Source organism: Prunus avium, chromosome 1 (assembly GCF_965620075.1).
Source record: "Prunus avium chromosome 1, drPruAviu1.hap1.1, whole genome shotgun sequence".
In the NCBI taxonomy this organism is placed as follows: Eukaryota; Viridiplantae; Streptophyta; class Magnoliopsida; order Rosales; family Rosaceae; genus Prunus; species Prunus avium.
The window spans coordinates 17860344-17886109 of record NC_142284.1 but is presented as its reverse complement, the minus strand read 5'-3'; the positions used below and the strand labels follow the sequence as shown (position 1 = coordinate 17886109).

The following is a 25766-nucleotide window of genomic DNA, read 5'->3' as shown; positions in this document are numbered from 1 at the left end:
CGCATCGAAACCAAATTATATGTAAATTGACTAAACTACCCCTCACCCATATTTTAAGCAAGAAAAAGAAAAATTATGAACAAAAAAAGAAAGAGAAAAAGAACCTGTAATTAATTTGCAAATGAATTTTGTTTTCTTCCTCTAAGCAGCTAAGTGAGCTGAACGTGCTTGTCTCTTCCATGATTTTCATCCGTAGCAAATCGAAAAAGCTAGTGAAAACCCATTTCTCTCTCTTCACACAAATGGGTTTTGCACCTTTCTTTTAAACTTTGGGTTTTGTAGAGAGTAAGTAAATGGTCAACATAAACTGATGGGTCGGAATTATTTTCCATTATGTTCTTTTTCCTAATTGTTATTTATTGTTTTATTATAAATATAAATAAAAATACATACGAGGAATTTAATTTGATGATCATATTAGGGACTAATCCTTCATTTTATAAAACTTGATTATACATTTCATTAGTATTCCATACTCTAATAACAAAATATAAAAAGATAGGACATAATACTATTTCTAACTTGTCAAAATTTCAGTATTCTATAATTTATCATTCTTCTGTCAATTTACGGTAATAAAATAGCCTAAATTTAACATTTCATTCATTCATTCATTATTTCTTGGTTTGTAAGTTTTACTTCAAAATTTTAAAATTTTTTATAGGATTTTCATCATAAAGGTTCTCAAAATTGTTACCTTTCGTCATTAAGGTTTTATTTTGACATGATTAGTCGTTAAGGTTGCTCTTTGTTCAAGTTGGCCCATGTCGAAAACTTCCGTCAATTTTTTTTTGTTACCCTAAAAAAAAATTTCAAATCTCTAATATGCAGCAAAACTTGTCAATTCGTTGTGAGTTAGAACTTTAAAGATTAAATTATCTTGTGCTAATTTTTAGTTGCCAATAGTTCATCGGACTCGAATAGTAAGCAGAACTCTTGAATGCACTGTGGTTCGATACGAAGTCAATGACAATGGGCTTTCAAGACCTCTATTCACAAAGACCGCCAGATTGGGCCGAAGATACAGGATCATGAGCATGTGGATGAAGTCCGATTTCCTATTGCAATTAGTGATCCTGTTATCAAATCGAATGTAGTAAGTTCAATACGAACACACCAAAAAATTTAAATGGGAGGTGGGATGTTGATCTACAAAAAAATGGGAGGTGGGATCAGCAGTTGGAAGGGTGTCCTTATAACTCCAAGTGAGTGTGACTTTTCAGGAAGCAGGAGGAAAGGAAAAAATTACTGCGATTCAGACACACAGCAATGGTGACGACAAGAAGACAGGCGGCCTCTGCAACTCCGGACCCAAAAACGCCCCAAAATGCTACGAATCCCAACCCAAATACCCGAAACCCTCGAACACCATTTTCCACCACGGCCATCATCTCCGCCTCCGTCAAATCTGTAAAGTCCCAACACACTCCTTTTGATGACATTTATACATATATGTGCTTTGTGCTTAATTTTCTTTCGGAAATTTTTTGGTAGGTCTTATTGCATGATTGGTGGCTGGTAAAGGCTGAAGGAAAGGGCTTGGCTGTTGGAGGTCTTTCTTCTAGAGAGTAATTTATTTCTTTCATACTTCACTTTATTATTTTAGATTTTGCTTTGAGAATTCTCTGGTTCTTTAGGAATCTTAAAGAGTTTAAGGAAACTGAACAAAACCCAGAAGTTAATTGGAACATTTTCCAGTTTTTAGTGTAAAGAGCTTAAAGAAAAAGCTCTTCAGTTTATGCACGGACGTTTATTCCATCTTCTGCTCTGGTGGGTAAGAGTAAATTTCTTTAGTAAAAGGGAAAGTGTCCTACTTTGCTCCCAAAACAGCTTGAATTGTTTTGAAAATTTGCCTTCTCCAGCAATTGATGGCTATATTTCTCTTTGTTTAATGAGCATATTTTTGGGTTTATGTCCTCTTGGTCTATGATTATTTGGAAGCATTGACAGGGATTTTATGAAATAAGTTTTGTGATGTGTGTCTCTGACCGGTTACCATTCCTTTTTCCTTTTTGTATTGTGAACTGGTGATAAGAAATATTAGTAATTGGAGACAGAAACTAGTATTTCCAATTTCAAAACCAGCTCTAATTAAAGAGCATCTATCTTGCTGTTTGTGACCGTTGTTTATCACACAGAGAACGAAAGCTTACTTTCATTGATCAGCCATTGCTTTTTACTTGATTGACCTGTGACATCTCTAGCACTTTCTATAGAGTTTTGGCATTGGATTTGTGCATGAATATTGACTTAGTACATCTCTGTCACTCAAGTTACTGTGTACAATTTTCTGTTTTGAGATTATTGTCTGAAGATGTTAATAACATTTTCTTTTCTTTTTTTTCTTACGACAGTGGACTAGGAGTAAGAGTTTTTAGCTCAGCAGAAATTTCCAAGAGACACACGGCCACTGTTCTTGAGACAGCAGATGGGATCATGGTTACAGTTACTGGCTTCTTAGATAGGTCTCGCACGCATCAAAATGGCTTTCCCCCAGAGGTATGTAATTCCCTTTTGTGTGCTTACGTCTTACAGCTTGACTTAAGAAAACTGAGCCTAAACCCTAAATGCAAGGGGATTGACAAAGATAGAAAATGGCCTATTATAACTAGATACTGTCATTGATTAGAGGATTACTGTGTTCTAATTAATCGTCACTCCTATTTGATAAAAATAAATAATGAAAAGTTCATTACTCCTGTATGGAACTGCTAATCTGTCAGCTATACAATCACTTTCTGCTTGGATTTCCATTTAACTGGGAGGAGTACGCTGCTGTTGATTTGGGTGAAGATTCTACTGACATAGGTGCTTCATTGAGGAAATCAGCTTCTCAAAAGTTCAACATGCCTTCAAGAAACAATGAAAGTAATTCCTTACCATTTTCTTTAGATGATCTCTCAGCGACAAAGGGACGTGATATATTAATGTTAAGTTATGGAGACTCTGATTATCATTCACTAGTGAAGAACATTTTCAGTGATATACTGGGAACATCCAAGGACAAAGCTTTTGAGCATACCGGGTCATCAATCAATTTAAATGTGGAAAATAGTTGTCCGGTTGAAAATGTAGATTCTGGAACAACTAAAACTCCAAGAAAGCATAAGAAGGTTATTGTTCAAGATGGCAAAAACATGATCACAGAAACCAGTAGGGTAAGGGTTTCCACAAGAAGCATGACTAAAGGTGTTTCCACAAGGAGCATGACTATAAGGAAGATTTCCACAAGAAGCATCACCAGAAGAAAGTTGTAGCCCACCAGCTTTTCCATCAGAGCCTACGGGAACTAAATCGGAGGGGCAAAAAACAGTAAGTGCTGAAAATTTGAGTCATGCTGCCACATCATCTGGTGAGGGTATAGGGGCTAAAGTCAGAATATGAAGTGCAAGGCTGAGGAATTTTGAAAATATCTGCAAGGCACATCTCTAAATCACCACTGATAACTTTTTGGAGTGGCTTCTTATTTTGACGGGTTTTGATCCTTGGAAGAATGCTACACTTGTTGAAATCATATGTACAAATCAAGTTCAAAAGCACTGTAGTATCCTTGGTTTCAGGGTATCAAGCAATATGCATATTTTCTTGCAATATCAACACTTACATAAGTCTCTGTCTCTGACCAGGAAAAAAATAGTTCATAATTCAATCCAATAAACTCTTCAAACTCTCTTTTAATATTTTTTTCCACCAATTGATTATGCGTACACAAAGCATTCATCAAATTCGAATTATTCTGAAATGAATTAAATTCTCATAATGAATACATGGGGCTCACATGCTCTGCATTGATATTCTGAACTGCAAATTGGATGGAATCTGAAAAATCTAACCACAAGTACTACATAGGCTATTTTCATATAGTTTAAATCCTTAATTTACTCGGAAAAAAGTCCGGAGATTGAATTAACAATCATGAAATAGGTGTGGGGGAAAACCATTGTTTCCTTAGTAAGAAATATTCAAAACCCTCGACCAGAATCAATGACAATCTTAATAGAGGAACATGCACCCAAGAGTATCCAAGTCATCAAGAAAAAAAGAATTTTACATTCAGCAACGGGAACAAAAGAAGCAAAACCAACACAGATAGAGCTCATATATCATTTTGTTCACTTCTTTTTTTTCTTTTTTCAGTAAAATATAAAAGCCCATTAACTGAGAGGTCATTTCCTACAGTCAATTTGGAAACTGAATTTAAAAAGAATTATGCTTCTCCATCTAGAAAGTATTTTACAAGAAATTACGGGTTCGCCTGCCCCCAGATTTGTGGCACTCTATTTCCTGGCTTACACAGATTTGTGGCACTCTATTTCTTGGCTTACACAGGCACCCGTCGGCCACGGTATCGGTCAAAGAACTGCAAATCAGAGAGAAATCAATCGATTACTTGCACTAAGAATAATCGTACAGATAAAGCTCATATTCAGGCAAGAATAAACATTATAGAGACTAGATCCTCCATTCTTTGAACTTGAGGTTGTGCAAGTAGGTGCCACCTGAACTTAGGACACATTATAAGGTGCTACCACCATGGCAGAGAGTAGACTGCACAGTACCAGGGAAAACTTAATTTGGACACAAAACTCTGGACTTCGCTTATCCTGACCAGACAGGAAGTTCAAGCATTTTGGACATACTGAGTCTTCGGTACACTTTCTATGAGAGAATGTCCACTATCATGAAAAACTTGCCTCTCTTGCAAGGTAATATAAACCAATCATGGAACTAAACCAAGTAATTGTTGAAAGTCATTCTCCAAGAGAACAGAGACATTTGAAACAAAATACAAGATGAATGTCCCCACCAAGGTAATATAACCTACCCTGATCATTATCTAACTAAACAAAACACAATTCAGACACAACTCAAGTTCAAATACTTTAAGGAACTTGACAAATAAATCATATTTTTTGCTATTACAAAGACAAAAGGTTCACATTTCAGATTTGTTTACTTTCTTTTTTTTATAATTAACTTGAAGAACTTGTCTTAATTTCACCCTTATAATACTGTATGTATTTTTATTTCACCAACTCAAATACCAAAAACATAGAAGAAATAACAACAATTTACACAAACTTGTTTTAAGAAAAAAAGAGTGAAAAATAATAGCTTTAACCTAAGAAAAAAAAAAGTTGCACCCAGAAGCTTCTAAGACATGCACACGAACTTGGAAAACTGTTCTTTTCTCATTTTGAATAGATAAATAATAAACCGTGGATATCAAAGTTCTTTTTTTTTTATTTTTTTTTAAACGTGCCTCAATTTTTTTCAATTATTTTCACTAATGCCCTAAACAGTCAGGATTACCCAAATCTTTGCACAAAAGTTTTAGAATTACTTTGGAAAAGATTACTATAAATTGGATTTATTTGTCTGTTGTGAGAAATAATTAGAATGTATTTGGATATCCAAAGAAAAGGGGTCCCCATACTTCAATCAAAAACTAATTCCAGATACACATGAAACCCAACTATATACAGCACAATCCCAAATTACCCACTCACATTCCTAGAAAGGGATTCTGGTTAACAAAAACAGAGTTAAAATCATGATTACCAAAAATATATCATATCTTGTCCCACAGTCTACCCCAGTCTATCTATGTATGGATGTGTGTGTGTGTGTGTGTGTGTTTATGTGCAAACAGAGCTCAAATGGCATTACCTATCAGTTAGTTTACATTATCTCTTATTGAACAATGGCTCCTAATTCCTATATGTTTTTCATCATGCTTAACAATAATCAACTAACTTTGATGGACATAAAAATGGCTAGACTGACTCCCATGCAAAATCCAAACATAAATCATGTTAAGAAAATAAACAAGAAACCAGGACTTCCCAATTGTCTGAAATGGTATTCATGATTGTGCAAGTCAAGAAGATACTGCATAAAAACTAATCCACTATTATGAAAAATTAATACCGAAATAAACATACCGATCTAATATATGGTTGTTGAAATAGCCAACCAAGAACCGGAATCTTCTGAAGAAAAACTGCCAGTGTTGGCCAGAAGCCGCTGCACAACATACTCCATCAGCAATTTTATATAAGCAAAAAAAAATTATTACTATGAAAAGGATCAAAGTAAAAATCCTATAGACCTGAAGAGTACGATGAACCCATATCCCTCCAAAAGCATGCCCACAATAGGCCATCCTATGATCACACAGAAGAAGCCAAGACCAAAAGAGATTGTTCCCTGTAATTAACGAACAAAACCAGGTGAAAAAGATAAGTTAGAATACATGCATGGCCCCGAAAAGAAATAATACAAGCATGGAAAAAGTCGAGCAGAAATGGAGAGAAACATTAATGACCACAAACCTTATAATTTTGACGTTTCATGAAGAATTGCATCGTGGGCTTAAATCCAATGGTTAAAGTCACTCCTGAGAAGAAGAGGATCTGATTAAGTACCACAAACAAATGAGGAGTGTTAAAACAGTTATCAAGTACAACAATAAATAAAAACAAAAAACAAAAATTACAAACACAGCAAAAAGCACGTAACTTGAAAAGAGATTACTTATAATTATTAAAGACACTTACATTTCCCATTGCAAGTAATCCCTCATCGAAGAAGAAAACGATTCCCAGGCATGAGAAAAATATGCCAAATCCTGTCAATCCTAGTCCAATCTCTGTTTCATTTCACAATTGCACAAATTAGAGGTCACACCAATTTACATTTAAAAAAAAGATCTCAAGTGGCACCTTCATTATTACTATACCAAATTATTATTCCAGTTTTAATGAATTAATTAGTATTAACAATAACAAGTTGTTCACATAAACAAAATTATGTATACGTATATCAAACAAAGTAATCAAAAGCATCCAAAAATAACAAAAGATTATATACGAATGTATCAAACCAAGTAATTAAAAGCATCCAAACCTCTTGGAATATTGACAAAGTAAAGATAGACAAAATTACTCACTTTTCCGATCATTCATCTCGAAGGAAACCATTTTCGCTGACGATTCACTGCAGACCACAACACCAAAAATTAGCATCGGAAAAAGAAATTAACAGATCAAGTAAATGAATCGGATTGAAGAAAAAGCGAAAGGTAACAGAAATTAGGGCTTCAATTGAGGAATTTAGGATTGTAGAAGAAAAATTATACGTCATCACTACCTTCAATAAACCTGAGGCAAGCAAACACGAGTTGACGACGAAGATCTTATGAGAACCTGAAGAATAGAGATTGCGATCAGTTTACCGAATTAGAATGAGCAGACAGCGAATCTAGAGCTCCAATTGGATTCCAAGAGAAAGACAAGAAAAGAAAATGAAAATCGAGCCCTAATTCTTCATTTTCTTTTCTTTTCCTTGGGTTTCTCGGCCACCAAATGGAGTTAATAGCGTCGAGGCTTACAGAGAGCGAGAGCGAGAGCGAGAGAGAAACTGTTAGACTGATGCAGAGAGACTGAGAAGGTTGGAGCGGAAATGGTTTGTTAAGAGAGAGAGAGAGAGAGAGAGAGAGAGAGAGAGAGGGGATGGGCGCGTGATGGGCGCGTATATGTTTGTTTTTCTGCAAGACTTCAAAACAAGGCAACAAATGAAGGGAAGAGGTTAAGAAATGTGAAGTCAGTGCATGGCGTATTTTAGTTGAAGAAGCAGTTGTCCGCTAAAATGCGCAAACAGTAGAATAGGGCTCAATTCTATTCTATTGGTTAGACAACATCACCACTTTTATTTTATTTTTTATGAAATAGGTGGGCAAAAATCCCAAAGACAACATCACCACTTGAACTTTCCTCTGTTTTTCAAACAAAAAGAAAAAAAACGGTGACACGTTGTTTGATACGTCCAGATCCCTGAATGTGTAGCTAGATTTCAATTTGTCCCAAAACTTTCTTTTAGAATAATTTTGTACCTAATTTTCGATTTGCTCCTAAACCCTTTTTTAATTTTTTATGATACGAAAATAAAAAGTTACAAATAAAAGCCTCTAAGACCCAAAGAGCTCTTATGACCAAAAAAAAGAGCCAAAGAACTTGAAATAAGAAGATGAAGCTCATGCTCCCACAACCTAGAAGAGTTGTTCCATAATGGAAATGTCATAAATAGACTAAAGATGTGGACCTTTATACTAACCACACGATTCATCTGAATAGTAACTTCACTTAAATTTATACTAACCACACGATTCTTCTGAATAGTAACTTCACTTAAGTCTAATGAAATGTATGAAGGTCTACATTAGGGGCACTATAGAATTTCCCTATATTCAGTATGCACAATGAATTTGACCAAAAGTAGGCTGCATGTGCAAATTTTGGTACAATCACATTCTTAGAAATTATTAGTAGACGATTTTCAAATAATTTATTGTGCAAATATACAGTATAAACAGCCGGGCTGCTTGAAATTGACTCACAACAGTAAGTGCACAAGATGCTTTCTTGCTAAGCTATTTTTCCCAGCATAAATACACAACGAAGATATTAGAACTAATGGCTATTTTTACAATGTACTTTTATTGTTCATGACAGCCAACAGTGTAGTTCTTAAGTGGTTACTAAAATTGACTCGCATTAATAAACACCCTACGTGATTTCTAAATGGCTTTTTTCGCAGTATACCATTACTGTTCATCATCATCACCAGCGCCTCTAAAAGATGATATCTGCAAGGGAAATGGGAAAATTATTAGGAAAATAATTACAGATAATCAAGTCGATGCTTAAAAGTTAAAATTGTGGATAAGCTGGTGGGGATCAACACCTTTGAGCTAACGGGATAAGGGTGAGGTCTATAAGGCATCCAAGATTTCCCCGTCCAGCCCAGATGGGTCAAGATTCTGTCATAACAAAATTAGCAGCAAAACCAACACTATCAAGAACTCAACACCATAAAAATAGCAAGAAATCAACATCAAGTGGTAAGGAGTCCTAGAAAACTTTTCTTTTCAATTTCTTGCTTTCTTGCTTCACAAGGTTCAAACCAACGGCCACTGCACTTGAGCTAATCCATATAAATGGAATCTACAGTTCTTTGAGATACTTCTAAAGTTTATGCTACCAAACAGGCCCATAAAATGAGGGACCAATAATTATGGAATTGGTGACCCATATAGCTCCGACTCTCTGCAGGTCAATTGTTGAGTTATGTCTGATTACCAAGTGGGTGGAGCTAACATTTTAGAAAAAGTTTTTTCATAACTAATCAATATCAAAGATTCATCATAATATTTGCACAAAATTAAATGAATTTGCAAAGAGACTTATGATGCGTACCAAACCCAAAGCTTCTGCGACTCTTCTTTGGCATTCTTCACTACAAATGCCAACAAGCATGCTCATTAGAAATTGCCTCTGATTCAATTTCAAGTGTTTCGCCAAGCCTCGAGCCACCATCTCCATCTCTGGCTGCAGAATAAATAAAAAACCATCAAGAATCACAACTCAATACTACTAACAACAATAGTATGAAAGCCTCTCAGTTTCTGATGTTGCATATGTAAAATTAACCAAGGACAAATTGGTCGTTCTCTACTCTTCCCTACCCTCTTATCCATTCCCTACTATCCTGTCACTTGTAAATGCCTCCCACCAGTTTTAGCCCCAATGCATGTCAGCCAACGCTCTGGACAATGCGACTGCTAAGGCTTTATATTGATCACAAAAGCTTGTATTTCCAGAAGCCACTTTTGGAGTGGGGAAAACGAGGTGCCAACCGTAATACACAGGTTCCTGACCTGACTAAAAATTAGGGTGCCTCACAGGACCCATATTAAGGGCAAACACCCATGTGCACGGTTCTTTTCATTTACAGCTTGATCACTGCTTGACTTTGCCTCGTTCTGAGGTAGAAGGTTTACTCGAGAAGGTGTCAGCTGAGGTAAATGCCTACTTGACTATTGAATACATGAGACATTCCAAGATTGCATAAATGAAGGATGTCTAAGACTCTTATGCAATAGGGCAGAAGTCTCGCTTTGAGCTAGATGCACGTGCTTCGGTATGCCTTGGAGCATTTCACCAAACAGTGAGATGACCAAGGCTATTTTACTCTGCCTTGCCTCATCACATGCTTGGTTAGAGAGAGAGGCTTTGCGAATGATCAGAGACAGGGCGGATAGAGGAATGAGTCAGAGGGTAAGGATGGGTAGAGAATGACCACTTTGTCCTTTGGTGGTCATGTGCTGGGTACATAATCAAAATTTACGGACCAATAATGTATGCTTTTAGAGTTTAGGATTTAAAAACTATGAGTAAATTCCGAAAATTAAAAAAAGAAATGCAAATATCAAGATATGGTTATTATTCACGAATAAACAAAGCACATACAGAGGACTCCTCGGGAGGAAATATCCGCAAAATAAGGCATAACTTTGACAATTCGATTACTGCTTCTGCATGTTTACCTTGCATTACCAAAGCCTGCAATCAAACAATTAAGAAATACAACCATTTAAAAATTCAAAGAACGTGATAAAGTGTTTTCAGAAAGGTAAAGAAAGGATATTTTCCAGCAGAGCCATAAAAAAATATAATTGAAAATACAAAATGGAGTATAAATCGAACTTATAGGTCCCAAATTCAACCTCACCATCAAAGTAACATATGCCTTAAATTATTCTCTAGAAAACTCCCAGGAATTCAAAACTCATAGAATCCAATAAACCAAAAAATTAAAACTACCAGGACTCCAATTAAACTGACATGTTAAAGTCTAAAATATTTTTAGGTCAACATTTCTGACAAAGTGATGAATTTTTGTCAGAAATGCTTACCTAAAAAATTTAGGCTTCTACACTATAAGTTAAAGTCATATGCTAATTTAGTTCCAAAGCCAGCAGACCATAACTAAGCAACAAAGATATGAGGCAGCAGGCCAACAAAACTAGTGTACTGGAGAATTTGAAACATACAATATAGCCTGAAAAAAAAACTATCCCTAAATTCTGAAGCCAACAACCTAAAGAGCAAAGAGATCTAGAGTTCCCTAAAGCAATTATTTTTCAAGTAATCTTCTTTATTCTCTCACAATTATTCACAAAATATTGTGCAAGAGTTTTCTATTTACTTTTTGTTTTTTGGAGAATATGATGTCAAAATAACTGCCTGTGCCACAAGAGGCACTTAAATTGTTGTCAGTCTGTGCAAGCATGTGACATGGCCATAGTCAAAAGAACAAGAGTGAAAAAAAATTACCCATGCCTGCAAAAAGCGTGAACGTGTACGTGCAGCAACGGTTGCAGACACAATTCTTGCAGCACGAATGTTGTCAAGCCCAATATTCTCAGCAAGCCCAGCAACGAATTGACAAACATCTTCGCCGTCAATCTGAACATAAGTAGAGTGACTTGGGGCCCTGCCATACTATGAATGTTGAAACACCAGGAGAAAGCAAAGCACCCAAATAAAAAGTGGTCGTATAAACTATTAGAATGTTAATGTATTGCATCCAAGAATCACACCTGCTGCAAGTATTTAAGACAAAGTCAACAGACACACGGTAGAATGAATCTCGTGTGTTTGTTGTATCAAAGGTGACCCGTACTCTAGATGTCCTGCATATTTGACGTAACTGCTCACCCACTCAGACAAAGAAGTATACAATGTATTATGAATGATCAGTTAATGCAGCACAAAATTGTAATTAAAACTTACAAATAAAGAAATTGTGGTAATGAATCAATGATATAACAAATATTCCAAATAAAAAGTTTAACATCTTACTGAAATTCACAAACATTACATCAACCAAACATGCTCATCAAAATCTCTTTCAGACACATAACGTTTTAAGAGATAACTATCTGGACTCATTTAGTATTTGGTTTAATTTCACATGATGCACTACACATTGATTCTTTCAACATCAACCACACTCACAACTGCTTCATAAGCTTAATCATTTAAAGGAAGAAGCACCTTTTGATGAAACTTTCAAAAACCCATAAAACACCCTTGGTTAACCAAAATGTTAGACAAAAGAAATTTAAGATGGGAAGTTTAAAATCATAAATAAGCAAGTAAAAAAACTATAAAAATTAGTCTTTTTAGAATATTAAAATAATAAATATAAGGAAGAAAAAAATCCAATTGGCACATATTTACTTATGGGGAAAATGTTTGAAGACTGTTTCTGAGGTTTAAATAAGCAAGGTGTATGATAAACCTGATGCCAACATGACGTCTTAATTCCCATATAACAACAAGGTTTTCACATACAGACATTAATACAGTAAAATCTTAAAAACCATAATCTTCATGAATAGCAATATTGTAACAATCTGCATAATCCTTAGCTAATATAAACATCTAGTCTCTCATGGTGCAAGGGCTACTACCCTCCTCTTATTAACTACACAATAAATGTATCTAATAACGTATCTGTATGTATAAAAACATGCTTTCAAACAATTAAAGTCACTAACACTTAGATTGATATTATGTTACACTTTTTCTAAGACTGTCATATAAACACAAATCATCAAGAAAAGTACCCTAACCTGAATTTTTGCTACATATACATCTCATGTATGTGCGTACAAAGTGTGTGAACCTACAAAAAATGTATGTTTAATTATCTACCAATGTATTTATCGACAATCATAGTTCACAAGGAAAAAATAAAAGGGAAAAAACTTTGTAGGAATTTTGTCATTCATGAGACTGCAAATGTTATAAAAGTAATGCACAATCAACTCGATACATAAAAGCACTGACATGAATAATATCATCCTCCACAATGTCCTTTCCGCTCATTCTATTGTCCGTGATCGCTGGAAATCAAGTGGATGAGTTGCGAATTAAAGATGTAAAGTGGGATAAAAAAAATAGCTACAAAACTCTGAGAAATGTGTGACTTTTACCTACAACAAAAGCAAAACCCACCAACAAAATCAAGTCAGAACCGAAACTTCTTATGTGGAATTCGAATGATAGCAGACTCAGAAATGTTAAAATATGATTCTAATGCGATTTTGGTAAATGCAGTAACATATGAATTTATATGAAAATGAGAACTGAAAGAGAAAGAGCCAACAAACAGACCTCTAACCAATCTATCTGCTTCGCTTTGATAATAATCCTTATCCACCACCGAACTCTGCTGCGGCATAGAGCTTGGCCACCAACTCGGCAGCTTTTTTTTCTCCCAAGCCCGAACCCGGCTATTCAAAAGCCTCCCCAAACCATCCACCACCGCTCTCTTCGGCATCGACAGAGGATTGTCCAACATCCCAAAACTCTTCTTTTTCCTCACATCAACTCTCGCCTTCTCTACCCTCCCCACCACAACCTCTTTTCCCCCAAGACTCCTATCCCTCCTCACCACCGTCCCCTCCCTCCCATACCCGGACCGACCCCCAAACCCTAAGCTCACCAACCCAATCAAAACCCTAAACCCCAAAACGACGGCGAAGGTCATAACCACCAAATTTCCGACGAAATGCAGCGTGGAAGGGCGACAGGAGACGATGACGCGATTATCGGCGTCGACGGAGACGAGGGTCCGAAGGTCTTGGAGGGCGTCGGAGGCGGAGGAGAGGAATTGTTGGAGGCTGTAGTGGGAGGTGTGGTAGAGGTAGTGGAGGTCGAAGGTGGCTTGGAGGGTATCAGGGCGCGATGGCGAAGAAGAAGGGTAGAAGTAGGGTTTTGTGGTGGTGGTGGTTATGGTGGTGGTTGGGCTGCTAGGGTTTCGGTTGCGGCGAGTTCTGCGATTGCGATTGCGATTGGGAGGGCGAGGCATGGAGCAAGAGAAGGAGGAGGATTTGGAAGAGCATGGGTTTGTGGAGATGGAGAAGTGGTGGAGGTAGACGGAGGAGTTCATATCATGTAGCCAAAGATTTTGTGTGGGGCTGGAGCTCACTATCATTCTCACTCTCACTTTTCTGAGAAAGTTGTGTAGTTTCTCTTTTTAGCATTTACTTGGTTCTGTTTTTCACTTTTTGGCTGTGATGCGGAGACAAGCTCGTCCCCTCTTGCATCTTGCTTGAAAAGAACAGTTGCCGTAGAAATTTTTTTTTTTCTTGGGAAATGCTCAACTACTCTCCTTAAAGTTCTCATCAAAATTTCATACATGTGATTGGTTTAAGTTAAGATAGAGCCGATGTACTCCTACTCTACTCTGCAACCGAGTTCGAATTCCCCTCCTTATAATTTAAAATCAAACTAACCAATTTGTGTGTTTGCGAAATTTTGCAAAAATATGCGCCCTAGGAAACTTTAACCCTTTGATATGAGGTCATCTTACCACTCGACTACTCGGCTTTGATAAATTAAGTCTATTATAGTTGAATACAAATACATTTTCAATTGGTTGGCCCATCCTGACCCCATCAAGCCTAAAAGGTCCGACCTGTGTGGGTGAGCTTAGGCTGAGGCATTGAAACCTAAGCCGGATACGGCTTAAGTTGCAGACAAGAGATCTCAAGTTCAAACTCTCATGACATTTTAGTTGAGTGTCTGTGAGAAATCTCCCTCCCCTTTAGCTTTAGACTATCGCTTAAACTAAAAAAAAATGTAGTTTCTATCTAATGTGAGAGAGGTTTCTAGAAAATGTGGTACTCCAATTGGTCTACACAGACAGCTTCTTTTCCAAATCTTGAAGGAAATACTATCCAAGTTTGGTATGAACGGTTGGAACCTATTTCACCAAGAAATGTTTATGCAATAGAAAGGTTCTACTCATCCTTAGATGATGTGGATCAATTAAACCAACTGAAAACACTGGCTGGTTAGAAGTGAAGGTCTAGTAGTTCAACATGGTAGCGATACCAAAATGCCTTTAAGAAAACACCTGAGAGATCAAGATGCATAAAATAGTGTATTGGATAATCCAGAGGAAATTCCTAATCCAACAGTTTTTGATTCACTCAAAATTACTTTCTAATTCAACTCAAGTGTAGAGCTTGTTAAACCAGAGCTAGATCATTATTTGGAAGAGTATCTCTTACCTAGGACTCTTTAGTTTTGATATATTGTCATGGTAGAGAACAAATGACATCAAATGCTCTTGTGCAACACTAAGGAAGCATGTGAAATAGCCTTCCGAAACGAAATCCATCCATCTGCCTAACATTCTGAGTATTACTTCCCCATTGTTCAAGTGCTGTAAGGACCTAACCGGAATCTCCATATCACCATGTTCTCACTCCAAGAAACATCACCTGGTTTGAGTTTATGGCCCTTAAAACCACAAGAACGAACTCACATCCAAAGACATTTTAACGTTCCTTGTGGTGAACGTTATATGACCGCATAAGATTCACAATCCTAGTTAGATGTTGGTGGCCTAAAATGAGGGCCAACCATCACGATATTTGATTTCTTAAAACATACCAAATGGGACTCCTCAATTTTAAAGAGCCAAGATTTTTCCTATAATAAAACTAAACATGTCTCAGATTCCACTAGAAAAGAAAAAGAAAAAAACAATTTCAAACACGTTTGATTGCAATGATAATGAGGCGTTAAGTACACAAACATGATTTCGTAGACATTCTCTTTATTTTTCTGAATGCTGTCCCTTACCAAAACAAAATCTAAGTCTGTATGAAATAAAGAAAAAAAATACAAAAATTGAGATTGGGGGGTGAAATATCTATGGGGTCCAAGGTAAAGAATACAAAAGAACGCTAATATAAATCACATTGGTAGATAAAGTGCTGGAAGGAAGGAACCAAATCATTGTGGACATGTTGCTTATCTCTCTATCCAAATCTTCTGCAGCAAAAAAACTGGGATCACTCAAAGGCATATGTATACTCCGAATTCGTTTATATAAATTGCTTTACACAACTTAGGGAAACCCTGTGATACGGGAAAGGGATCCCCAAAAACAGTAGAAAAGTATTTCTTCTCAGATTAATTTATTGAATGTTTGAGGAACCTTGCTTATCTCTTGTATTGTTTAATTCCTGCCAAAAGAATTCCTTCAAAAGAAAAATAAACCAACCTGCAACAACAACAATAAGCCAAAAACAAAGCCTGATTATGTACAGAAAAAAGCCAGTTATGCCAGTTTCAGGTTGACATTTTATGACATAAAGGAACGTTCTTTTCCGACCGACCAAATAATGTGGATGTCTCATAAGACACTAATTGCACAATGTAGCCTTTCCAAGATCTATAGGCTTAATTGGCTACTGGATGTGACAGCTATATTAATTGCTGCAAAATGTAAGAAACACTACTCCAATTTAATTGTTATTCAACATGGTGTTGGTAATTTTCTCACTCAACATAGTTAAATAGATTATGCAGCAGATGCATGTAGCAAACAATAATAGTTAAAGAACAACAACATACTCTAATTAACTTTAGGTGGGTAAAAGCGGCTGTCTTTCATCAGGTCCCACTCGGTGACTAGCCTGGAAAAGGTAAATTTATAAGAAAAGAGTGAGAAAATTAATATTTAAAAGGAAAAAAGTTATTTGCAAATCTAAACCTCTTCATTTGCCCCTGCTGCCATATTGATAAAGGAATCCTTTGACCTAAATCAAGAAAAACATCTACATTAGTAACCATCATGAAGAAAAAGAAACAAATTATTTTTCCATGAATTTCTCCTTCATAATAACAACTAGCCTCTCACCCAACGACCCCAAACCCCAAAACTCATACTGGAGGCTCCATGTTTCCTTTTCTTTTTTCTTGATCTATCTATTGTGAGGTAAAGTGGTGATGAAGGGGTCGACATGTTTGGGCTTTAGCCCTCCTTAGCACCAAAAATAAAAAAGGGGGTCGACATGAAAGAGTGGCACCAAATTTCCTTCTAGAGAATCAATTGTTCAAAGCAGGAATCAGAACTCTAGGTCTGCCTCAAATATTACATTATTTCTGTAGAAATGACCAAGTATCAAAAGTACATACTATAAAAATGGCGAAGTATCAAAAGTAAAAAAGTTCTTCAAACGTTAATTCCTTGGTGACCTATTCTTGTTAGGCCTAACAATAAAATATCAATGGTTTAGTGCTTGACTAGGTGTTTCTGTCAAGCATACAACAGGAACACAGTAACATGTACAAGCAAGTGGGTACGCATCTGAACAAGGAGGTTTAACTCCCAACTAATGCTGCCATGCCACACCACTATCCTATATGACCGAAATGAGTAAAAAGAATGAGCAGATACCTGTGTTTATCATCGACATCTATCATTTCTAGCTTCCCATTTTGTTCCTCTTCTTTGACTTTCGAAATGGGAGAAAAGAACTAAATAGAAAATGGAAACAAACAAAGGTCACCCAACGAAGTAATCAGAAGAACAAGAAGAAAAAGAAAGAAAGCTCTTTCTAATTACACATTTTCTTGTTTTGAAACTCTCTCATTCTCTTTATTAACTAATGGAAAAAAAAAAAGTTCATTTATTAGGTTACCTGGTGCATCGAGATGAAGACAATAGAAATTCCTAAAACAAAGTTCATAGTCAATTTATGACCAAACAGCAAAGCAGATGCTATGCCTGTGAAGATAGTGGCCACTGTGGACGAGTACTTCTTTAGAATCGTATCTGAAAATATTGAATAACATCTTCAATGAAGAGTGATGAGAAAAATGAAATTTAACAAAAAAAGTGATGGTTAATGAAAGCAGAAGCTGAATAAAAGAATCTCGCTCTCATTCCCGGTAGCAATCTCTTTATTACAGCAAACGTGTCCATACACAAATTGGCATGACACCTACACCTGAAGTTGCTATTGCGGAAAACTAACCTGCATATTTGAAGAAAAAAGAGGACAGAATTCCTTGTGCTGCATTGTTAGCTATCAGAAATATTGTAGCTCTTGAATGACCATGAAGGATATCAAAGCTACTTGGACCTGAAACAGTCATACAACAAGAGGTTAGACTCGAAACACCCATTTACAACAATAAATTTCCCAAGTTTCCACCATAAAATACCACAGTGCAAAAGCGCAATGAAGAAGTTTATCCGTGAAATGGCCCTCTTACACCATTCAACTATATTAAACAATAATTATATTCCAAAACTAAATTGATCGGGAAAATATAACTAACAATATGACTTCCTTGAATAAGTACAAGTGCTACTAGAGTCAATAATTTGAATCTGACCATTGAATATTGCTTTCAGTTAGTTCTCAGTAGTTGGAGGTAACAGTGACAGCATTTTTTGTTCTTTGTGAGGAATGGGAAGTATAGTGAACTGGAGTCTACAAATTATCTTAACGTTCTCTAATTAGGGTTTAAATGCATACTGTCCCCTTGGAAGGAAATTTGGAGAATAAAAACCCCCAAAGTGGTGGCATTTGTTGAGAAGACTTGGTGGATAATTTTATTCAGAGAGCAAGGGCATGTAAATAGATGATATAAGTGTAAGGAAGCATACAAAAGCGAAGTTCATCTTTTTCTCAGAAAAGCCCTTTAGGTTGGAAAAGGTGAGGAGTTGTCTTCTCTGTTTGGGGTAATTGTTTCTTCCAGGTGCCAAGATCAGTTACTGCTCTGATCTCAGGATGACACAGCAGATTTTTGAATGCATCTAATAAAGAGATTTCGGGAATAGACCCTTTAGTTTTTACTTTAGAACTTGTGGTTAAATAGAAAATTAAAACAAACAGCTACCAAAGCCAGTGGACCATCTTAAATAGCTGAAGGGTTATGTTTAAAGGTGGCATTCTGAGCTATAGAACTCCCCTTCATTGCTTTTCGATTTTATACTTGCTTTATGCTCTCAAATTGTTGCGTACTACTTCTGTACATGGGACTTTCTTTTAGACTGTTTTTATTCATCAAAATAAATAAATAAACTGATTTCTCTGCAAGAACAATTAAACATAGTGTAGTTCATACCTTTGACAATGGCCATTACCAATATTCCTAGAAAGTTGAATATAGCACCATATCCATATAAAAATAAGTTCTGCACAGCCAAAAGAAGACTTCAAACGAAGAAGATAAATTGATGACTTATATTTCTCAGTTTTCAATAGCTGTCCAAACATGAAATAAAAGCTGCTAAGATATGTTTATGAAGCTCTAGGTCACACTGAGGCAATTGATCTTAGATGAGGTCATGCATAGAAACCAAAACGAGTGGAAAAGGGTATGTCCTTCCACCTTATTGCCGACATCTCAGTGATATGTCACCAGCTTGTCAATAAGCTTCAACATCAGTTAAATACCGGAACTTTGAGGCAAGTGGCCTTATTTTCCTTATAGACTCCCAAAAACCCATAGAAATTTTGCCAATACTCCCAACTTTCTTGGTATAACCTAAGCTACCAAGAGATTATATGGCATGCTCATCATTTGCAAATTCCAGCCCAAGCCCAACCATATCCATAAACCACCTAGTAAATTTAGATAAACAGAATAGATAGCTCCACCCAAAATAAAATTATAAAACAGTAATCAAGATCCAAATTGGTAATAGATCACTGACTGCAAGTACAGAAGCAAATGGCCATTTGCTACCTTTAGAAAACCAATTCCTCAACATCCTTTAATAATAACACCAGTTACTTTCATGAGAAAATTATAAAATCCTATATCTCACCTGGAGGTATATACTTGTGTCATATTGGCTCTTCAGAGCATACTCATTGTAAACAGAGGCCAAGGATGGAACTGTTACCTGTAAAATGAATCTAAGATAAGTCAACATGATGATATAGTTATTAACCTAAAGGTGCATGTTAAACAGGATGACATTCACTAGTAAAAACAACAAAATATCATAAATCACTTACAAAGATCAATGTGTATACATATGCGCCTGTTGAAACTGGAAGACCTAAAGCAGTGGAACCCTCTGGTAAAGATCGCAACTGATTTACACTAATCCCGATGAGCAACAAAGCAAGGGCTTCCCACTGTATCAAAGTAATATCAGTTTGATACCATATAACAAAGCATAGCATCAAAAGGATTATGTTCAAATAAGTTCATCCAAAGCTCTACAAGTGACTACTCCCCCCTCCCCCACCTAGTAGGAACCAGAAAAGAACATACAGGTACAAGTATAAAAGTTCCTTCTTTTTCTGGCTCAAACGACTAAGAAACTAGGATACTAACCTGAATTATTGAAAATCGGCGTTTCATTATCATTTTCAATAAAACAGCAATCACCAACACCTGCAACTCCATCAAACTCCAGAAATTTAACAACTGATTAATTTAAGACAAGAATATATCAAATTTGTTAAAACGAACAGCAGAATTTCTACAGGTGAAACTAAGTGAAACAAAAAGTATCTTAGCATATCTTTTCAAGCCCGATAAATATGCATGGCAAGCAACTCCTGTGGAACCAACACCAGTGTGCAGGGTATTTTTTTCATTGAGGTCACCATGTCAGACATCTCATGCCACTAACACTGGGTTTGGTGTCCATGAAGCATTTTTTAATTGCTCTAGTAAAATTAAATACAGAAGGCATGAAAACAATAGTTTCGAGAGGCTGGAATAATGCATCATTTATGAGACTGATTATAGGAAGATTGTAAATGCATAATGCAGAAGCTTCCCCCCCCAAGAGGACCTGTTTCAGAAAGAGTCCTACCACTGAGCACTGGAAAAAATATCTTCCTCGCCAGATGTATTCAACCAGCTCAAAATGAAGATGTGGGAACCATAGGCGTGGAAGGACCAAAGAAGGGTTACTCAAACAGGTTTGTTACGAAAGCGATACTCACATACCCTAAATATTTTACATGAAAGACCAACACATTGCCTCGGAAAATAAGCTATTGTACTAAAATCATAAATCTCATTTCAGCTAGCCACAACCTTGCAATATATGTATTTGTTTTTTATAGTACATATATTTTTTACATATATCACAAATTCTCGCAGTTAACCATATCAGAGAGGCCCTACAATATAATATAGATAGATATATATATATAGGGAGAGGGAGAGACAGAGAACTTGTTAAGAGGGATCCCTATAGATAAATTCCAAAAGGGTTTGTATATATAAACAAATAAGAAACCACTGAACATGAAAGCTTGAAGTCTTTGGAATTGCAGGGTGTTGGCAGTTTTTTGGGTTGAGCAGAATAGAAAGATTTTTTGGGATTATTCAGGAGTAGGTATGGATATGAGACTTTGGGATCAAGTAAGTTTCTGGTCTGCCCTTTGGACTCCGTATAGTTTAGGGACTCTTCCTTGCTATGGCTCTTATAAGTTAAGTATGAGAAGTGAGAAATTCAGTCCTACCAAGTTGTTAATATCTCTTGGTTTCTCTAAAAAGATGTTTTGTTTCAAAATAAGGTTCGAAAACAACGTGCGCATTCCATCTTCATGCATTGAAGATATATGCGTGTGTACATAAGTAATAAATTGAAGCCTATTTGTTGATTTGAAGTATGCTCTAATTTATTGAGTAGTGAGTCCAGATAACATTGATGTGCCTAACACATAGAGGAATTGGTGACAGTCTTCAAATGTATCACAATCCCTTAGGGTATCCAGGCTATTAGATTATGTTTATGTTTATTTAAAATAAGTGAGAATATTGTTGTTAAGAGGTTTAAGATAGTAGGCGTTCCGGGGCAAAGCAAGGCTAAGCAAGTCATGAAATGATCGTTAACATCACTAAGATACCGATAATAAATATTATGAAACTAATAGTACCTTCAAATTGCTGAGCATTTTCACGGTTGCAGGATTGAAATATAGCTGCAAAATAAATAAGGTTATGTTATGAACAGAAATCAATTGACAAAGCTCTCCAAAATCGATGAATAGGAAACGTCCGATGAATATCAGGATAAACTTTGGATGACCTAGTAGAATTACATGTAAAAATTCCCATAAAGCCTAAGCAATAGCAAATTCTGGTAGCTCATACTATTCGAAAGAATTACAAGGTATAAATAACTGGTAGCTCGCACTCCCTCCTAGGCAACTAAGTAGTTGCGGTATGAATATATCATGTCACAAACAAAGTGTGGTGTAGTGCATGGCCACATATCTCTATCCAAGAATTTTGTTTTGTGCGACCCTTTTTAGAATATTACTTAGACCTTAACACCGCAAAAGCTACTTTTTATAAGTAGACCTGCGAGATTCAATACATCCTTTCAGAAGGGCTCAAAAACTACATGAGGGAGAATCCTTAGAGCTAAAAACCTTGGTCATATCACAACTTCTCTATAGGAATACCATGAGTCCCATCAATCATACTAAAATTTGAAAAGTTCAAATTTAATCATATATGCCACCCGAACACAGAGATGAATGCTAAGAGGATCTATGAAATTACTTTACCTGCATGGTGAACTTTAAATAGTTATTAATAGCATAAAGAAATGCTGGAACAGCAAGAAGCACATTGTTCCTAGCCGCCTGCAAAAAGAGAATAATAATCTTATTGGATCACAAACGACTGTGTTTCACTTCTAAATATATAAACTCTAAAGTGTCAGCAAGCTTACGAGCAAAACAAGATACTGAAAAGGAAATGAAAAGAAAAAAAAGACTAAAGGATCACATAATGCTTCCTAATAGGCAACCATGCAGAACAAACTAAAGGAGGGACCAACTTCCATTGTTACGATATCATGAACAGAAATAAACATTATGAAAACAAGAGCTTAGAAAAATCAACAACTGTAATGTCAGTGGAAAGGCAACCTGCACGAATGTTGAAATTGAGAGAAGAGGCTTCTCCCCAACTTTCTGATTCCTAGCCTGCAGAATTAAAGAAAACATCAATAAGAACAAAAACAAATTAAGCCCATTACAAATAAAAGAATCATAAGTACTTCACAAAATACCCATAATATAATCTAGAAAGCGAGCATTATTACTGACTATCATTCATCTCTTTCCCTCCACACCAGATATCTCTCTTCATATACAATTTTACCCCTAAATTTTAAAATTGCAAAAAAAAAACGGGTATGCAAGTTTGTCCTTTTGGCATAATTAATTTCACTATCTTCAATACGAGGGAGCTCCTAAGTTCTCAACCACAGATAAAAAGGGCGCTCAACCAAGTAACTGCGCCTCACATGGCATTAAGGTATTTTCTAGCCTCATCTCCGAACCTAAGCACACCATACAGGAGTTGAAGCCTTTGACAGCACAGTATAAAATTTTGAGTAAACTTCATATTGGACCTTAATCCAGTTTGAACCAAAACCCAGAGAAGATGCTGGAACTTAACAGCACTGGGGAATAACTGTAACTTAATCTGAAATCTTCTTTCTCTTGGAGAATTAGATTTTACTAATAAAACACCTCATATTTGTTTTTAATAAAAGTGGAAATCAAAAGGCATGAATATTGTCGTGCATATTTGAGTAAGGGAGAGGAAAAAGATGTTGACAATACCTGCAACAGTAGCATGACAACAGCAAATAGAACCTTTGCAGCCTCTGTCAAAAAGTTTACACTAATCGGGCTAAATTCGAATTTTCCATCAACCTTGGACATATAAACCAGAATAGGCTGGTAGAGAAAGTAAAAAAAATAGCCATGTCAGTTGATAAAAAAAATTGGGATGAAGAACTGCACAAAAAATTTATAGCATCGACTTGCAGCTTACTTCATAAATCCTTATCAAGATCGCACAAGTAAAAAGAAATATTCTAAAGGACCTTTTGAAACAGTTGTTAGTGTTATTGCTTTTACAATATGATCAATCAACTTGATTCCAATCTTTATATGCTTTCTAACATGTTTGATATTTAAACTTTCTTCATAGTCCAAAACAAACAAATGAAATTGATAAGTTAAATCAGATCAAATTCAACAAAAGTTACAGGATTTTCTGAGGGCAGGAATGGTAAAGATAATGGAAGTAACAACAGTAGAAACAGATACGGCATTTGCAACAGTAATAATGACATAATCATGGCGGGGTGGTGAAATGGTAACAGTGGGGGCAGCGGTCAAAGGAAGTTAGCATGATGTTAGCCATTAGGGTAAAGGTGATGACAATAAATATAGATGGCAATGCAAGGAACAGTAACAAGGTGGCAGAAGCCACAGCTATGGCAATGATGATGGCAGGGGTGGTGCTGATGCTAGTTTGAGGGTTGGTAGAAGAATAACAACAGCTCTTTGTAGGCTGACAATGATGACATTGGTAGCGGCCTAGGTAGTTGAGAAAACATGCTCAACCTTGTTAAATCATGCAGAAAATATTGGAAAACTGAATTATCAAATACATGTTTAAAAATTCCAGATTTCAAATATAATAAACTTCACTACTTGAATTTGAATACTTTATCTTGTAATAAAAAAATTTGATTACTATGAAAGATAAGGAAAATAAGTCCATATATGAAAGCAAACCTGTAAACCGACTAGCATACAATCACCAACGACCAAGAGGACATTGAGAACACGTTGCTTGGACGATAACCTGCTCTTGTGGAGGTCATATGCCCTCGAGAAAGCTTTAGTGTTCGGGGGAACCAACTTTGAATGGCATACACTGCATTCTATCATCCCGTTCTTCATCAATTTGTCCCACCGTCACACTCGACAGAACAATCAAAATCTACAGAAATAAAAAATAAAATAATCCACAATTTATAACTACATCCCATAATTACAAGCCCTCTTAAAAACTAATAAACATTCTTGGTGAATTATTAGTATGCCTTAAACACAATCATTGAGAACGAATTATACGTGACAAGATTAAACTCTCAAAATGCACACTTCAGACCATCCAAATAGATTAGCCTTCGAATCCCCAAGAAGACCATATTATTAAACCATCTTTATATATTCCCAATTTCATTCCTTTTTCCTATGCTACACTTTCTTAGCAACCAAACAGAAGGCAAATGGGAGCTCAATTCGATCAAATACCTCAGCAAACTCAGCTACCAGTCGAAAATCAGTATAGCTGAAGCAGATCTTGCCTTTAGAACAACCAAGATCATATAAAAACTTCAAAAACCAGCTAAGATCCTCGTAAAAACCCTAAAAGAAATCAAATTCAACTAAAGATGATAGAAACGCAGACAGGGCTCAGATCTTGTCAATTCAAAATTTGAGCTGAAAAATATATATACAAAAAATGAGTTTAACTAACCGAATTATAGATATGACGGGACCTAAATTGCCTCCGAACAAAGCATTGATCTGAGGCTTCAATTGGCTTCGCCTGCCAGATCCACACTCACCGGAGCTCAATCAATTCCACCTCTCTCTCTCTCTCTCTCCCCAAAACTGATTGATTGAAGCACAAACAAGGAAACAGAGAAGGAAAACTTGGGAATTTAAGAAGCCGAGAATGCGAGAATTCGAATTCTAAATCCTCGTTTTTCTGCTTTGATGAGAATTCGAGTTCCCAAAGATGCGAGGAATATGCAGAGAGATAAATTTTGTGGGCATGTTTAACGAAAGAGCTTCTTTAACTTTCTCTCTCGTCTGGATTTTTTTTTTTTTTTTTTTTTTTTTTTTTTTGCTTTGAGTTTACACAACACGGTCTCTGTGCGCTGGCCTGTCACCGATTGGAGCATGCAAACAGTGACAGACCAATGAGGTTTCAGATTTGAGTGGAAAATGGAAAGTCAACGTGGGTGACGAACTGGGATTGTTAGGTTGTTCACTGCTCACTGCTGTTAAAATTTTTTTATTTTTTTTTGTGTGTTTATTTTTTTGGTATGTTTTTCGGGTTAGATGTTTCTTTCGCTTGAATTTGTTGTACTTTTAAAGTAAGCTTTGTTTGGCATCATCATGTGAAAAAGAAAAATTAAAAATTGGAGCTTTTGAGTTTTGATTTGAATCTTGATTGGAGTCAAAGCAGCAAGTGCTACGTGTAAGTACGAGTGAAAAGTTGAAAGGTATGTGAACTTGACGC

The 25766-nt window shown here is 36.1% G+C and overlaps 4 protein-coding genes across 11 annotated transcripts; 1 reads left to right on the top strand and 3 right to left on the bottom strand.

The window, feature by feature from the left end:
- Positions 1-1120: 1120 nt before the first annotated feature.
- On the top strand, positions 1121-3679 carry EMB1674 (EMBRYO DEFECTIVE protein). The gene is made up of 4 exons (XM_021978124.2): positions 1121-1410; positions 1495-1568; positions 2355-2499; positions 2724-3679. Exons 1-4 carry the CDS (start codon positions 1270-1272, stop codon positions 3255-3257), a joined length of 894 nt encoding a protein of 297 aa, XP_021833816.2. The 5' UTR covers positions 1121-1269; the 3' UTR covers positions 3258-3679.
- Positions 3680-4030: 351 nt separating this feature from the next.
- Positions 4031-7557, bottom strand: LOC110773607 (vesicle transport protein GOT1). Its single transcript, XM_021978135.2, has 8 exons — positions 7394-7557; positions 7153-7208; positions 6953-6999; positions 6561-6652; positions 6336-6416; positions 6113-6210; positions 5946-6027; positions 4031-4360 (listed from the first exon to the last, which is right to left on the bottom strand). The coding sequence occupies exons 3-8, from the start codon at positions 6981-6983 to the stop codon at positions 4322-4324; spliced, it is 423 nt and encodes a 140-aa protein (XP_021833827.1). The 5' UTR covers positions 6984-6999; positions 7153-7208; positions 7394-7557; the 3' UTR covers positions 4031-4321.
- A 753-nt stretch (positions 7558-8310) lies between these two features.
- Positions 8311-13974, bottom strand: LOC110773604 (phosphoribosylformylglycinamidine synthase). 2 transcript variants are annotated; one of them, XM_021978133.2, is made up of 8 exons: positions 13026-13974; positions 12699-12754; positions 11444-11553; positions 11184-11337; positions 10311-10403; positions 9258-9389; positions 8746-8821; positions 8311-8647 (listed from the first exon to the last, which is right to left on the bottom strand). In XM_021978133.2, exons 1-7 carry the CDS (start codon positions 13846-13848, stop codon positions 8774-8776), a joined length of 1416 nt encoding a protein of 471 aa, XP_021833825.1. In that variant the 5' UTR covers positions 13849-13974; the 3' UTR covers positions 8311-8647; positions 8746-8773. The 2 variants fall into 2 exon arrangements, with proteins under 2 accessions (XP_021833825.1, XP_021833824.1); XM_021978132.2 differs by having other exon boundaries at positions 11178-11337; positions 13026-13971.
- A 1476-nt stretch (positions 13975-15450) lies between these two features.
- Positions 15451-25304, bottom strand: LOC110773603 (CMP-sialic acid transporter 3). 7 transcript variants are annotated; one of them, XR_002529331.2, is made up of 18 exons: positions 24996-25304; positions 24770-24883; positions 24245-24452; positions 23279-23395; positions 22577-22633; positions 22211-22288; positions 21575-21619; positions 20013-20072; positions 19688-19810; positions 19495-19572; positions 18789-18858; positions 17690-17797; positions 17354-17487; positions 17110-17189; positions 16423-16468; positions 16284-16345; positions 15865-15930; positions 15451-15698 (listed from the first exon to the last, which is right to left on the bottom strand). XR_002529331.2 is itself a non-coding variant. In XM_021978128.2 (17 exons), exons 3-16 carry the CDS (start codon positions 24410-24412, stop codon positions 16295-16297), a joined length of 1215 nt encoding a protein of 404 aa, XP_021833820.1. In that variant the 5' UTR covers positions 24413-24452; positions 24770-24903; positions 24996-25304; the 3' UTR covers positions 15451-15930; positions 16284-16294. The 7 variants fall into 7 exon arrangements, 5 of the variants coding, with proteins under 5 accessions (XP_021833820.1, XP_021833819.1, XP_021833821.1 ...); XR_002529332.2 differs by having other exon boundaries at positions 15451-15695; XM_021978128.2 differs by having other exon boundaries at positions 15451-15930; positions 24770-24903.
- Positions 25305-25766: the final 462 nt, after the last annotated feature.

Excerpts from the sequence above, each read along its gene's own strand:
- EMB1674 (XM_021978124.2), top strand. The coding sequence starts at position 1,270 with ATGGTGACGACAAGAAGACAGGCGGCCTCTGCAACTCCGGACCCAAAA. Across the intron at positions 1,411-1,494 it reads TCTCCGCCTCCGTCAAATCT|GTCTTATTGCATGATTGGTG; the intron begins GTAAAGTCCCAA and ends ATTTTTTGGTAG. Across the intron at positions 1,569-2,354 it reads GGAGGTCTTTCTTCTAGAGA|TGGACTAGGAGTAAGAGTTT; the intron begins GTAATTTATTTC and ends TTCTTACGACAG.
- LOC110773607 (XM_021978135.2), bottom strand. The coding sequence starts at position 6,983 with ATGGTTTCCTTCGAGATGAATGATCGGAAAA. Across the intron at positions 6,028-6,112 it reads GGGTTCATCGTACTCTTCAG|CGGCTTCTGGCCAACACTGG; the intron begins GTCTATAGGATT and ends TATGTTGTGCAG. Across the intron at positions 4,361-5,945 it reads AACAACCATATATTAGATCG|TTCTTTGACCGATACCGTGG; the intron begins GTATGTTTATTT and ends TCTGATTTGCAG.
- LOC110773604 (XM_021978132.2), bottom strand. The coding sequence starts at position 13,848 with ATGATAGTGAGCTCCAGCCCCACACAAAATCTTTGGCTACATGATATG. Across the intron at positions 10,404-11,177 it reads CACGCTTTTTGCAGGCATGG|GCTTTGGTAATGCAAGGTAA; the intron begins GTAATTTTTTTT and ends GTTTGATTGCAG. Across the intron at positions 9,390-10,310 it reads TTCCTCCCGAGGAGTCCTCT|CCAGAGATGGAGATGGTGGC; the intron begins GTATGTGCTTTG and ends TTTATTCTGCAG.
- LOC110773603 (XM_021978128.2), bottom strand. The coding sequence starts at position 24,412 with ATGAAGAACGGGATGATAGAATGCAGTGTATGCCATTCAAAGTTGGTT. Across the intron at positions 18,859-19,494 it reads ACACAAGTATATACCTCCAG|AACTTATTTTTATATGGATA; the intron begins GTGAGATATAGG and ends TTGGCTGTGCAG. Across the intron at positions 17,798-18,788 it reads GGTAATGGCCATTGTCAAAG|GTCCAAGTAGCTTTGATATC; the intron begins GTATGAACTACA and ends TGACTGTTTCAG.